The following is a 14,793-nucleotide window of genomic DNA, read 5'->3' on the forward strand; positions in this document are numbered from 1 at the left end:
AACCGAGGGTATTCCTTAAAGCTGATAATGCCAGTTTGACTTTTGTTTCAAGGATTCTTTCTTGAATAATTTTAACCAGTGTTATATGAATCCTACTTATGTAATTATAGAATTTCAAAGTTGGAAAAGATTTTTAAATATATTCATTCATATGAATGAGAACTCAAATCAATTCATAAAATTGCTCTATATTACTTTGTTCTGCAACCAGAAAGGAACATGTCTCTTTTGGGTCTACAACTTTTACCTCAGATTGGTCATCTCTTCCATGCACACTGGAATATCTTGCAGTTTATTGTTGCTGAGAACAAGAGTACCCAGGTTTTTCATGTTGCTGATTGTTTCTGGCAAGCATGTTATTTCATTCCGTTGCAGCCATAATGTATGTAGAGTTTGCATTCTGATGAATTAAAAGAGGTTTCTGTGATTAATCCATACATAATATGAAAACCCTGATTCTTAACCTAAAATCAAAGAAAGGTAATCTTTTATAACATCTCCTTTAACCAGTGTATCAGTTAACTGGTTTCACATTACCTGATTAGGGAAACTGCATCAGAGACAATCCCTACACTACAGTTCTCAGCATGTGGTGGTAGAAGAGAAACCAATGTATTTTAGTGAATTCTTCACTATTTGCATAGGATTTCCTAAAGAACTGCTGTAAATGTTATCTAATCTGAATTAGAGTGTTAGGAGAAAAATCAGAAATTATTAATATGCCCAGTTAGGGCAAGACAAGTATGCATAACAGACTCTGGGCCAGGCTGCCTACATTCAAAACCTAGACTGCACACTTACACTGTGATCTTGAGCAATTTAACATCTCCACATGGGTTTCCTCACACATTCATAAAGTGCACAGAGTGCCTGGCATGCACTAAATAATGTTATTTTTTGGCATATTCATGTCAATATGGTCGCGTCAGATAGCCGGTTTTTCTCTCCCCAAACCCTTAGGCTTATTTAAGTAAATGAAAATATTCTGTTAAAAAGTAGCATATTAGTACTACATGGATCTATTGTGATTGATTAGGTAGGGTCCCCTTTGTTTTGTCTATTATTTCTTATTTATTACGGATGGCTTCAACACATCCAATAGCATAGAAAATTATTTATTTTACCTTTCTATAGTATCAGGAAGTTGTTCAAGTCTGTTGCTTCCCATGTCGAGCCACTCAAGAGCAGGCATGTTCAACACAGCAGGAGGGATTGTAGTAAAGTGATTCATACTCAGATCAAGGTGAGTAAGCTTTAACAAATTGCTAAGCTGAAGAGGAAAGCAAAATTTTTCAAAGTGAATGTCCACAACGTAAAGTACTAGAACACTCACATTGCTAAAGGAGATACTTCACATCAAGGAATGTTCAGATTACACTTGGGCTTTATTTAGTCCTAGTAGTCCACAATAAAATAAATTAATTTTGAAATAAAAATAAAGCTAAATAACCTCCAGATAAATTAAAAACTTGTATAGAAAGTTCATCTATTCCAAGAAAACTTATCTTCCAAATACCCAAGTTCCAGGGTTTGCAGAACCTGCTTGTGTTTTCCTTTCATCCTGTATCTGAGATTTGTATGGGAAAACCCAAACTTCAAAATATTATTATCTTTATTGAGCCTTCTTTTTTATGCCTGATGCTTTACATGCGTTATCTCAATCACAGGATTTACCGTTTGGTAATTCTATTTTTTAAATGAAAAACATCAATAAAAATGTATTAAGAATAATATATCAAACACCAGCATGCTCAGCTTAAGAAAAAAATAAGAGGTGCCTGGGTGGCTCAGTCAGTTAAGCGACTGACTCTTGATTTCAGCTCAGGTCAGGATCCCGCTGGTTCATGAGATTGAGCCTAGCATCAGGCTCCATGCTGTTGGCACGGAGCTTGCTCGGGATTCTCTCTCATCTTTGCCCCTCCCCCTGCACGTGCACGCTCTCTCTCTCAAACTTAAAAATATATATATATTGATATGACTGCCTCCTATGTACTCCTCCCTTCTTCCTTTCCAGAGGGAACTCCTCTCCTGAATTTGGTATTTAAAATTCCTGCATATGTTTTTTTGTTACTATACACAAATATGTTTTCTATATATTTCTCTATAATTACTATTATATATGTTTTTACAAAGTTTAATATTTTTATTTGAAGATTTTGATAGTGTACTTCTCTTTAACTTGCCTTTTTCTCTCAACATCAGTGTCTCAATGTACTCATGGATGCTTATAGCACTAGTTTATTCATCAGCTTTATAAGATGAATATCATATTTCTATTTTATGGACAAAATGGGTGAGAGAGGCCATGCAACTGGAAATGATGGGTGATGTGCACTCAAGTTTTCATGGACCTAAGGCCACAAACCTCTTGCCATATAACCCTGTAGTGAAAGTTTCAAAATGTGAGTAAAAATTTAGTTAACTTTTCCAAAAAACTTTCCATTTATCTAGGCAAGTTCTGTTTTATTTTTATCTCCGGGAATGTTGAGATTCCTTCCACAATTTTAACACCAAAAAAAAAAAAAAAAACCCAAAACAAAATGAAACACATACACACCCAGTGTTTTGTGGGTAATGCAAAAAAAGCAGGAAGTTTCCATTTAGGAGGTGATGTTTCTCTGGCTTTAGAATTCAAGCCACGGACAAAACACTTTTTCAAAATCACACCTTTAAAATTTTTCAAACGGTTTAGAATGGAGTATAAAAAGATTGTTTTTACACTGGCATAAATATGTTTTGTGTGTATACATGTATGCAGTGTAATGGCTGAGAGAGAAGTCTCCTGTTGCTGATTTCTCAGTGGTACTAGAACCCTTTGATTTTATCATATTAAAAATGTTATTATCATCTGACAGTCTCTATTTTGCATATGTGAACATTGAGACCTAGTTATATAAAGTGGTGTGTTTGAGGCTACACAGCTACTTAGAGGCCACACTTGGAAATAATCCCAGGCTCAAATCTTACTTTAGTATTAGTTCCAATAAAACCTATTTCTTATGTGAAAAAATTAAGGTAAACACAGGTTAACAGACATGTCCAAATTCATACAGCATTTTAAATGATTGAACCAATCCCAGAAAGAAAATCACAAGAGTTAGAAATAAAATATTTATTGGCCCTCTTATAAGTATAAATTGTCCCTGTGATCATCATTTTTATCATAAGCAAGTGCATACATTTCATTAACTTGAACTGTTGTAAGATGAAGTAGATATAAATGTAGAAATTGTGTTTTACTTGCCAGAGTGATAATTATTGGTGACATATTTACTGCTCTGGGGAAAAGTGATATTCTCACCAAAAATAGTGAGTGGAGAATGGAAAAAGGGAATAGTCTTTCTACTTTGAGTTTTATTATTTTCCTTAACTTTATTTTGCAAAGTTAGAACACCTTGGAAATTTCTTTGCTGATTGTAAGATCATTAAATATGTTTGAAGTATGTTTGAAAGCGTCTATATCTCTATGACCAGTTTGGCTTTACTAATAACAAGGTTATCATACCAAAGCAAAGTCTGAAGGCTTTCCAAACCCATTGCCTTGCTTTTACTTGGTAGAGCCAAAGAAGCTAGCAAAGAAACACTTCCTAAACTGAAGAATTCATTTCTTACCACTTCAGCTGTATCTCAAAAAAGGAACACTGTATAAACACCAACTAGTAAACAAAAGAGCTTTTCCATCACCACACTGTGCTTTATAATAACCATTTATTCATCCAATAAGCATTTACTAAGTAACAACTACAAGCTAGCCTGGGCCTTCCATAGGAAATAGAAATAAAAAAGACTCTTTGCTCTGGCCTTTTAGGAGATCACAAATGATGTCAGTACTGTGACAATATTTATGCTAAATAGATACTTCTCTAAAAATGTTATAGTAACAGGAAACGATTACCACTAAATATTTTCTGAAATAAAATGTATAGCATTTCTTCATTAGTGTTATTTTTAATGATCACACAATTAAGAAGTAAACCAGTAGTAGACAGAGAATAAAATCATAGGCATTTATATCTTTCTGACCTCTTGTGGAAGATCACATATATCTCTGTTTACAGCAAGTTCTAGTTTCTCCAAGCTCGCACAATGACTTAGTTCCCTGGGGACAGTCTTGATTTTGTTGTAACTAAGAATCAGCTCCTGAAGTTTAGTGAGCAGTCCTACAAAAAATAATACACAATAGAGAGCAGATAGATATAAAACAATGTTTCCAGTTATGAAGTATTATAGCATAACTTACTTGTCAGTTTCGTATTGGCAAATTCACACTTCTTTTCCCAGTATGTGTCCTGCCTCTTCTAAAGATGAAGAGCAGGTTTATCAGTGCTATAAGCAAAAAATATATGTTTTTTTTTTTCCATTTTGCTTTATCTACACTATATCCTGGTCAATTTTCCATTTGGGGATTGTTTTTTTCTCATCTAAGGAATCTTTCTAATTTTCCCTCTTGCCTTCAACCTATTCTCTTCTAGGAGGATTAGCTGAACAAGAAATATCATTTCCAGAATCTATACAATAATATTTCCAAAGAGACTTTTCTCGCATTGAATTCTCATCTTAAATCACCTCAGTAAATCCTAGATGCTTGGATCCCCTGGAACCTTCAATTTAGATGTTTATAATTTCCTCAAGGCTCGGGGCTATGTAAAGATGAGGTCTTTACTCCATGCATCAAAAAAAAAAAAAAAATCCTCAGTAAAAAACAGAAATTAAAGCAACCTTCCTTACCAATTCCTCGAGGTATCTCTGAAATTGTGTTTCGAGATAAATCTAATACAATGAGGTTCTGAAATCTTCCAATGAATTCAGGAATTTTCAACAAACCAGTTCTATGAAGTTGCCATTCCTGTAGCTGACTCAGTTTCAGTAGAGAAGAAGGGAGGGTCTAAACTCAAGTAAAAGAAATGACAGAATTACTATATTACTTACATTATTTTAGTATCATGTCACACTGGAGTATAATTGTAGAGAGATTGATTTGTAAAAGAACTTTTCCTTACAAATTTTCCTAAATGGTTATATTTCCAAGTGCTTTGTGTTACTTCTAAGTTTTAAGACCTTTACTTTGGGAGTGGGGGTGCTAAACCTTGGCGCTCCAATCAGAATAAACAAAAAGAATGTATTTTGGCCAATAGCGTACACACATAGAGCTATGCTCTAACGATGTTGTTGTATTAGGCTTTTTTAAGAGTACACATATGCAGTTGAAATGAGAATATGATGGTTAGTTGAAATCACAGAGAAACCAAAAAATCATTTTAATCAATAATTCAAACTTCTCTTCCCCTTCTTTTTTTAAAAAATTTTTCATGTTTATTTATTTTTGAGAGAGAGAAAGAGAGAGTGAGCAGGGGAGGGGCAGAGAGAGAGGGAGACACAGAATCCCAAGCAGGCTCCTGGCCCCAAGCTGTCAGCTTGTCGGCTCAAATCCACAAACTGCGAGATCATGACCTGAGAGCAACACCCAACTGACTGAGTCACCCAGGCGCCCCTCTTCCCCTTCTGCTTTGAAATATTTTATAAAAGGTTTTTACAGATTTTTTTTTTAATTTAAAGATTTTAAGAGTTTCAACTATTCTGAACTCTTTGCCTTTTCTCTTTCAACCTAAAGTAGCCAAAAGGGAAAATAAAGGACCTACACCCTTAGCTAATCATACCTATATGTATGAACATAAATACTGGCCCAAGGGATAGAGGCCCTTACAAAAATTAGAGTGTGCCTAATGTAATTAAGCAAGTGTGTGTGTGTGTGTGTGTGTGTGTGTGTGTGTGTGTGTGTTTATGAGAGAATATGAACTGGGTGGTAGACCTCGAAAAAAAATGAATATTCTGTTCCATTTTGTGGGTTTTAGCTGAGCATTTATTTTGGAAAAGCTGTATGATTTTTGTTAAGCAAATGGTCATCTTTTTATGGAAAATGAGAAATTGCTTATTAGTAGGATTAGTAGAAGAAAAATTGCAAATGACCTAAATTTAGACAGAGTTTCAGCAAATTGAATTTTTACCAAAAAAAAAAAAAAAAGTGAAGTTATATTTCTTTTCAGTTGTTCATGTTGCCCCAATTCATTTGGTGTATTATTAAAATGAGAATTCTAACTATTCCAGACTTAATCACACAGTCTCAGAATAATTTTCTCAACTCTCCCATAAAATGCAAAATATAGAAAATCAAATAGTACTTGTATGAAGCTAACCTTCCATTCCTCTTTTTCTATCTTCAAAATGACTCTTCCATCTTCTCTGATGACCTTTTCCCTTAGTTTGGTTAAGCTTACTCGTTCTTCCCAGATTCGCACTAGCCTAAGAGACCAGAAAACATTTTAGTTGACCCATAATGACACAGGTAGCATTCACTTTTATGTAAAAAGTGACCCATCAAAACAACCACTTGACTAGTAGTATCTGGAAATCAAAAAGAGGATTCGTTTTGCAAGAATTATAAATATGATTAGTTTCATAAATGCCCTATATTTAAGTTTTTGAAAAGTGTCACAATGCTCCATAGATTTTTTTTTTAATAACAGCTTTATTGAGCTATAATTCACATACCATAAAATCAACGCTTTTAAAGTATGCAATCCAATGGTTTTGGATATATTCACAGAGTTGCTCACCAACACCACTCTCTGATCCAAAACATTTTCATCACTCAAAAAACTCTATACCCAAGGCTAACTGGTGCAGCCACTCTGGAAAACAGTATGGAGGGTCCTCAAAAAATTAAAAATAGAACTATCCCATGATCCAGCAATTGTACTACTAAGTATTTACTCAAATAATGCAAAAGTACTAACTCAAAAGGTAGCATTATGTTCTATAGCCAAATTTTGGAAACAGCCCAATTGTTCCTCAACTGATGAATGGATAAAGAAGGAAATATTAGCCATAAAAAAGAGTGAAATCTTGCCATTTGCAATGATATGGATGGAGCTAGAGAATATTATGCTAATGTGCTAATGAGAAAGAAACACCACATGATTTCAGTCATGGAATTTAAGAAATAACTGAGCAAAGGCTCCTGGGTGGTTCAGTGGGTTAGGTGTGAGATTGAGCCCCATGTCAGGCTCTGCACCTGCAGTGGGATTCTCTTTCTCTACCTCCCTTCTCTACCTCTCTGCCCCTCCCTGCTCATGCTCTCTCCCTCTCAAAATAAATTTAAAAAAAAAAAAAGGGAGAGAGAGACTGCTAAAACACTTTTAAACAAAGAAATGAACAAAGGGGGAAAAAAAAGAGGCAAACCAAGAAACAGAGTTTTTAATTATAGAAAACAAACATGGCTACCAGAGGGAAGGTGCATGGGGGGATGGGTTAATTAGGTGATGGGGATTAAGGAGTGCACTTGCTGAGATGAGCACCGGGTGTTGTATGAACTGTTGAATCACTATATTGTACACCTGAAACTAATATTACACTGCATATTAAGTGGAATTTAAATTAAAACAAATTAAAAAACAACAACAAAAAACCTCCACACCCATTAGCAGTCACTCTCCATTCCTTCCTTCCTCAGCCCATGGCAACCACTAATCTACTTCCCATTTCTATGGGATTATACAATATTGTGGTCTTTCCACATAGCATAAGTTTATTCAAAGTTCACCTGTGCTGTAACATGTTTCAGTACTGTATTCCTTTTTATCGAAGAATAACATTCCACTGTTCTATTGATCAGTTCGTCAGTTAATGGACATTTGGGTTAATTCCACTCTTTGGCTATTATGAATAATGCTGCTATGAACATTTGTGAACAAGTTCTTGCGTAGATATATGTTTTCATTTATCTTGGGTACAGTTCTAGGAGTAGAATTGCTGCATCATATTATAATTCTATTTTGAACTTTTCTTAGGAACTGCCAAACTAGGTCCAAATTGCTAGTACCATTTTACCTTCCCTCCAGCAGCACATGAGGCTTCATGCCTTGCCATTCTTGCCTACATTTGTTATTGTCCATGTTTTTGATTATAGCCATCCTAGTGAGTGCAAAGTGGTATCTCATTGTTCTTTTGACTTGCATTTATTAAACATCTAATCCATAGATAGTTAATAACTTTTTAATGACTTGCAAATAATACAGTCCAACTTCAGAGTTAAGTTATATGTGATTACATTCCAATTTTATTCAGATTTTGTTTTTCAGATATAAAAATGCACAAAACCTTCATCATTCTGGAATACATCCCTATTGATTTTTGGTACATTGCAAATATACATAACAATAATAGTAAGCTATGAAAATGACTAGTAAAAGGTTGCAAATGGTTTATTTCTATACTAGAAAATTTTTATATTCAATTACATCACTTTTCTAAAAATTAGAACTATTCAAACAGTAAGCATGATGATTGCTAACTACTTGATACTCACTAAGAGATCTATGTATTTCAGAACAAGATTTAATGACAAGTGTAATCAGGTGTCTTGTTCCCCAACCTTTTACTTAAAGAACTCATTGAGCAACCATTATATGCCAAATGCCACGCTGCACATTGTGCATGCAGAAAGCTCCGTCCTTAATGAGTTTACAGTGAGGCTATTATTCAACAAGTCTATTTCCATCTCTACAATGATTCCTAAGTTATTTCTGGATCTGAATTTCTATGATCTAAGTCCAGAATGTATCACTTAATTTGGTGACCGTGGACAACACATACCACCTCTGTGGGCTTTGCCTATAAAAATGGGGTTTCAATTAAATAATGTCTAAGTTCCCTTCCAGCTCTGGTATTCTATAATTCATCCACTGCTTAATTCAAGCTTGATGTTCTTTCAATTTTACATAGAAATTTTCTACCTCCTATGAAACTCTTTTATCATAGTCTAAAGACTTTCCCAGATTTTGTCACACCAACACTTTCCTAAATGCTTGATTTCCTCAAGGCAGCTTGGCATCAAGAGACAATGAGGTCAATTTCTGTTTAAACTTGATGCTTTTTGAACTAAATCTTTAGCCACCTTTAGCTTAGAGAAGAAGCATTAGCTTACATTCCTTTTTTAAAATTTTTTTAATGTTTTTATTTATTTTTGAGACAGAGCATGAGTGGGGGAGGGGCAGAGAGAGAGGGAGACACAGAATCCGAAGCAGGCTCCAGGCTCCAAGCTGTCAGCAAGGAGCCTGACGTGGGGCTCGAATTCACAGACCGTGAGATCATGACCTGAGCAGAAGTCAGAAGCTCAACCGACTGAGCCACCCAGGTGCCCCAGCATTAGATTACACTCTTAATCATTTTACCCCTTGTCTGTTTTGCACAGAAAGAACTTGAAGCTACTAAAATTAAATGGTTCTTAACTAAACACGTATGATAGGTGACATTCGGGAGTTTAGAAGCAAGTCACGATTCCCGCCCACTGTTTTAAAAAAGGAAATGATGGGGCGCCTGGGTGGCTCAGTCGGTTGAGCGTCCGACTTCGACTCAGGTCACGATCTCGCAGTCCGTGAGTTCGAGCCCCGCGTCAGGCTCTGGGCTGATGGCTCGGAGCCTGGAGCCTGCTTCCGATTCTGTGTCTCCCTCTCTCTCTGACCCTCCCCCGTTCATGCTCTGTCTCTCTCTGTCTCAAAAATAAATAAACGTTAAAAAAAAAATTAAAAAATTAAAAATAAAAAAGGAAATGATTTGTTAAGAATACTCTAGAGTTGGGGCTCCTGATGGCTCAGTTGGTTGAGTATCTGACTCCTGATCCCGGTTCAGGTCATGATCTCATGGTTTGTGAGATCAATCCCTACATCGGGCTCTGTGCTGACAGCAAGGAACCTGCATGGGATTCTCTCTCTCTCTCTCTCTCTCTCTCTCTCTCTCTCTGCCCCTCCCCTGCTCATTCGCTCTTGTTCTCTCTCTCTCAAAATCAATCAATCAATTAAAAAAAAAAAAAAAAAAGAGTACTCTTGGGGCACCTGAGTGGCTCAGTCAGCTAAGTTACTGACTCTTGATTTCAGCTCAGGTCATGATCTCATGGTTCATGGGTCCGAGCCACATATTGGGCTCTGTGCTGACAGTGTAGAGCCTGCTTGGGATTCTTGCTCTCTCCCTCTCTTTCTGCTCCTTCCCTGCTGGTGCTCTCACTTTCTTGAAATAAATAAACTTAAAAAAAATTTAAAAAGAGTACTCTAAAGTCAAGTTTATCATAATTGTAGAATACAAATATAATGGGTTTCATAAGAGTAGCTTTATATATAAAGGGCCAATCTAGGGAGATGTAAGACCTGAGGTGAATATCATGCTTCCTGAGTCAGATTGCTTGAGTATGAATACCAGTTCTGCATTTATTAGCATTGTGTTCTTTGAATTAGGCCTATCTCTCAGGTTTTCTGTCTCTTTAAAAGGGAGAAAATGAACATTCATGTGTGGCAGAGACTGCTTGTCATTCCCCTGTATCTGTTACTCCTCTTCTTCCTCAATAGTAGATGCTCTAAATTCAACTGGGCACAAGACTTCATTTAGCCATCCTTCCTTGTAGTTAGATACGTATCGTATCAATGGGATGTTAGCAGAAGTAGTAGTGTGTGCCGCTTCCTGCTAGCTGGACTCAAACATGTTGGCTGAGGTTGGTGAATCTATTTGGGGCCATTGGGTAACATCCATTCCATTAGGAATGGAAGTCATGCACAGTTGAGCAACAAGATAAAAGCCTGACCGTGGGCAACACAGACCATCTGACTCAGTGGAGTGCTATTCCAGCCATAGATCAAGTACCAGGAAAAGTTAACATGTCTTGTGTAGAAAATATTATTTTGGTTTTCCATCTCTCATAATGCAATATAATCCTCATCAAGACACTGTTTCAGTATGTTGAGAGGATTAAATGAGATAGTACAGATAAAACATTTAGCAGAGTACTTAGTAAACAGTAAGTGCACAACAAACGGCTGCTACCTCATCATTGTCAGCATCATTATTCTCTTGACTGGCTTTGGTTGGGAAGAGTGGCCCTTCCCCAGCCGAATTTTTGTTTTTACAGATAGCGGACACAAAATAGTTGCTTATCAAGAATGTACCTTTCCCCCTCTTCTTTGCTGGGAGAATAGCTGTTATTCTCAAGTACTCATACTTCCCCCAAGTAACCCAGGTATAAATCTTAACTTATATAAACCAATCACATAGTCTCATTCTCCTAGAAGGGAACTGCATTAGGGGAGTACAAATTACCCAGTTCTGGTCAATGAGAGGTGAAGGAGAGGTTTGCTAAAACACCTCAGAAAGGCTTCCTCATTCTTGAAGAAACAGAAATAGTTTCCACTCTTCTGATAACATAATGAGGTCTGGCTATGATGCCTGGAAGTACACCAGTCATTCTGTGACACTGAGGGAGGCTACCCTAAGAACCAGACTGAGACACTGAGATTACCAGTAGGAGGTGATAAAAAGAAGCTGAATCTCTAAAGCTGTTAAAGCTTTGGAACTGCCTTGCCTCAGGACTTCCCTATTCCTTAAGCCATTTTTAGTTGAATTTTATGGTATTTGCTAACTGACACAAGAGCATTTTTTCCACTGAAATATAATTGTCATATAACATTGTATTAGTGGCAGGTGTACAACATAATGGCCCAGTATCTGTATATATTGCAAGTCAAAAGACAATTTAATATTTAGAAAGAGACCTAATGAATGATAATTGTAGGGATCCATGAGGAAAGTGGGTATTCTTGCAAGATTAGATAGAATACTTTGGAGACATCCAATCAGAAAGTGGGCAGATATCAAGAAGGCAAAGGAAATGAGAGCCAAATTATTTAAGTACAGCCCAAATCAAGGAATCAGGTGATCCACAGGGAACCTGGCTGAAACTCACTGCTATTCAAATAGGTGAGAATCTATACTACCTAGCATTGCTAGATGCTGTTTTAGTACCTAGGGACTATTATACTGAACAAGCCATCAGTGAAAAGTAGACTAAATGATACTAATCAAACTATGATGAATGTTGACCAGATTCCTATGAGGGCCCAAGATAACTATTTTTTTTAATGTTTATTTATTTTGAGAGAGAGAAACAGAGGGAGAGTGCCAGCAGGGGAGGGGCAGAGAGAGGGAGGGAGAGAGAATCCCAAGCAGGGTCTGCACTGACAGTGCAGAGCCCGACACGGGACTGGATCTCATTAACTGGGAGATCATGACATGAGCCTAAATCAAGAGCCAGATGCTTAAACGACTGAGCCACCTGGTGCCCCAACTACATACAGACAGTTGGGTTTTTTGTGGCCACCATCACATAGTCACACTTAATTGAGTCAGGGATATCCCTGTAGTTATATTTTGACTTTTCAGTAAATAAAAATCTCTATCAAATTCAACAATAAGGCACTTAATAAGTGCTCTTTTCTAGAACGATGATGTTCTGAATTTTCACTAATTCAAAATAATAAACATGTTAAAGCATACTTCTGTTGAAATTCCTTCTCTCGCTTCAGGTCTTCATTGTGTTTCTTTATTCTTTCTTCCCAAACTTCCTTTACAGCATTGACAGCTCCAGTACAAACCACATTTTCTGACATGATTTCTCCACATTGTCACAGAGTCACCAACTTCATTAGGTTCTGAATAGCTGAATCACAGATGCCATCTCAAAAAGGACCTAATTGTTCCAGAGGGGGAAAAAAGAATGTGTTTCAGAACATTCACAAAGTTCCAAAATGATCCCAGTAGCGTATATTTATTGAACACTTTCCATGTTCCCAAAATTATTTATACACTTTACATATCATATCTCATTTAATAATCCTCATAAAAATCCTATGACATGGGTGCTTTCATTGTCTGTAATATACAGATGAGAGAACTGAGCCTTGAAGATGGGCAATTTGTTCAAGGTCTCATATCTAATATGTGGCAGAGGTGGGAATTGAAGCCAAGTCAACTTCCTTTGTTACTATGTAATTTGCAATAATGAAAAACTGCAACTAGTTTACATGCCCAGTTATATGAAAATGGCTAAGTAACAGATACATAAATTTAAGACCAGCGTCTTGGGATATCTACTTAATCTAGATGCTATAGGCACAGGCGGGAATTCAGCTAAGTGGCATTATACTAGGATTACTGGCTCTTCTAAAATAGATTGCAAAGGGATAGATGTAATATTGAGGATTGTGACCTGAATCTCAGAAAGGAAAGGAAAATAAAAATAGGGGATTGGTTATGTAAATTATGGTAGATTCACTTGATGGAATATGCTTTGCCTTACAAATAATTGTATTGATTTTTTCTTCAAATTGCATTAGCAATAGTGAAAGAACATGACCCACAATTAATCATTTCCTTCCAAATTCAGGAAGTCAAAGATGTCCACAATCACAACTATTCAACATTTACTGGAATGCTGTAAGGCAAAAGAAGCAAATAGAAACGTATAAAGTTTGGAAAGGAAGAAGTGAAATATGCAACAGTGTAGGGGGACAGGTACTTTTATACACTACAGGTGGCCATATTTGTTATTCTCTGTGGAGAGAAATTCGGTCATATCTATCAGTCTTACAAATGCACATTCACATTCATAAGAATTTGTACTGCAAATATTTTCAATTGTAAAATTACATATTATAAAGTTATTCACTTCAGTGTTTTTCATAAAAGCAAAAGATTGGAAGCAATAGAACCTCTAATCAATAAATTATAGTACATCCATATCATGGGAAATATATAGCTCCATAAAAGAAGTAGAACATTTTACATACTGATGGAAGCCATGATCTCCAAAATGTATGACTATGCCATGATTTAATTTTTCCATCCCAATCAATATGGATATTTGGGTACCAGAGTTTTGCTATTATGAGCAATATTTCCCCCAAATCCTTCTCCTTATCTTCATGGTGCTCAAGTGGGTATTGCTTCTATTGGGTATACACCTAGGACTTGAACTGCTGGATCATAGTGAATGTGCATGTTCAAATTTATGAGATAGAGCCAAATTGTTTTCCAAAGTGACTGTGCCCATTTATACTCTTACTACAACTATACAAGGTTTCCATTGATGTACATCCTCACCAACACACTGCTGTATAAAATCTCATTATGGTCATAATTTATACTTCCCTGACTACTAAATGCCATAGTTTAATATATAAAGATTGTCCAATTAAATAAAATACAAAATCCTGTGTATTATTTATAAGAGGCACACCTAACATAAAAATAGGAAAAAATGGAAAGTATACCATAGAAAAAGATCCACGCCTAGATTTATACCCAAGAGAAATGAAAACGTATGCTCACAGAGAAACTTGCACATGAATGTTGAAGTTGCATTATTCACAATAGCCAAAAAGTGGAAACAAATGGCTGTCAACTGACAATGGATAAACAAAATGTGGTATATGCATACAATGGAATATTATTCTCCCGAAAAAGGAATAAGTTCCGATACATGCTACATTGTAGACGAACTTTGAATGAAAGTATACTAAGTGAAAGAAACCAGACACAGAAGACCATGTATATGGGAACCATAGAGAAAAGAAAAAAAGTAGATGAGTTATATCCAGGGGCTTTTCAGAGGGGGAAATGGGGAGTGACTTCTAAGGGTACAAAGTTTCTTCTCTGAGTGATAGAAATCAACTTTTGAAATAAATCAACCCATGACAAAGCAAGGAAGACATGTTTACATCTAAAGAGCAGAATGTAGTAAGTATAATACATCTTGAAAATATAAAAATAAGAATAAATGCTTTAACAGAATGTGAAAGAAGGAAATGGAGCTGTAGAGGAAAGAACACCAAAAGCCACATCTTCAAAGTGGGGAGTCATAGATACTGTCTCTATTTTATGGAATGAGAACTAGACTTAAGTATTTGTTTAAAG

General features: G+C 36.1%; 1 protein-coding gene across 2 annotated transcripts in view; it reads right to left on the reverse strand.

The window, feature by feature from the left end:
- The window catches only part of LRRC39 (leucine rich repeat containing 39), a 29,571-nt gene that overhangs the window by 4,750 nt on the left and 10,028 nt on the right, over window positions 1–14,793 (reverse strand). For both annotated transcript variants that reach the window (XM_027058499.2, XM_015073838.3), the window contains exons 2-7: window positions 12,376–12,568; window positions 6,195–6,300; window positions 4,729–4,885; window positions 4,024–4,160; window positions 1,125–1,270; window positions 248–400 (exon numbers count right to left, since the gene is read on the reverse strand). In XM_027058499.2, the coding sequence (XP_026914300.1) occupies window positions 248–400; window positions 1,125–1,270; window positions 4,024–4,160; window positions 4,729–4,885; window positions 6,195–6,300; window positions 12,376–12,488 (812 nt within the window). In that variant the 5' untranslated portion in view covers window positions 12,489–12,568. The remainder of the gene's footprint in view (window positions 1–247; window positions 401–1,124; window positions 1,271–4,023; window positions 4,161–4,728; window positions 4,886–6,194; window positions 6,301–12,375; window positions 12,569–14,793) is intronic.

Source organism: Acinonyx jubatus, chromosome C1, assembly GCF_027475565.1.
Source record: "Acinonyx jubatus isolate Ajub_Pintada_27869175 chromosome C1, VMU_Ajub_asm_v1.0, whole genome shotgun sequence".
In the NCBI taxonomy this organism is placed as follows: Eukaryota; Metazoa; Chordata; class Mammalia; order Carnivora; family Felidae; genus Acinonyx; species Acinonyx jubatus.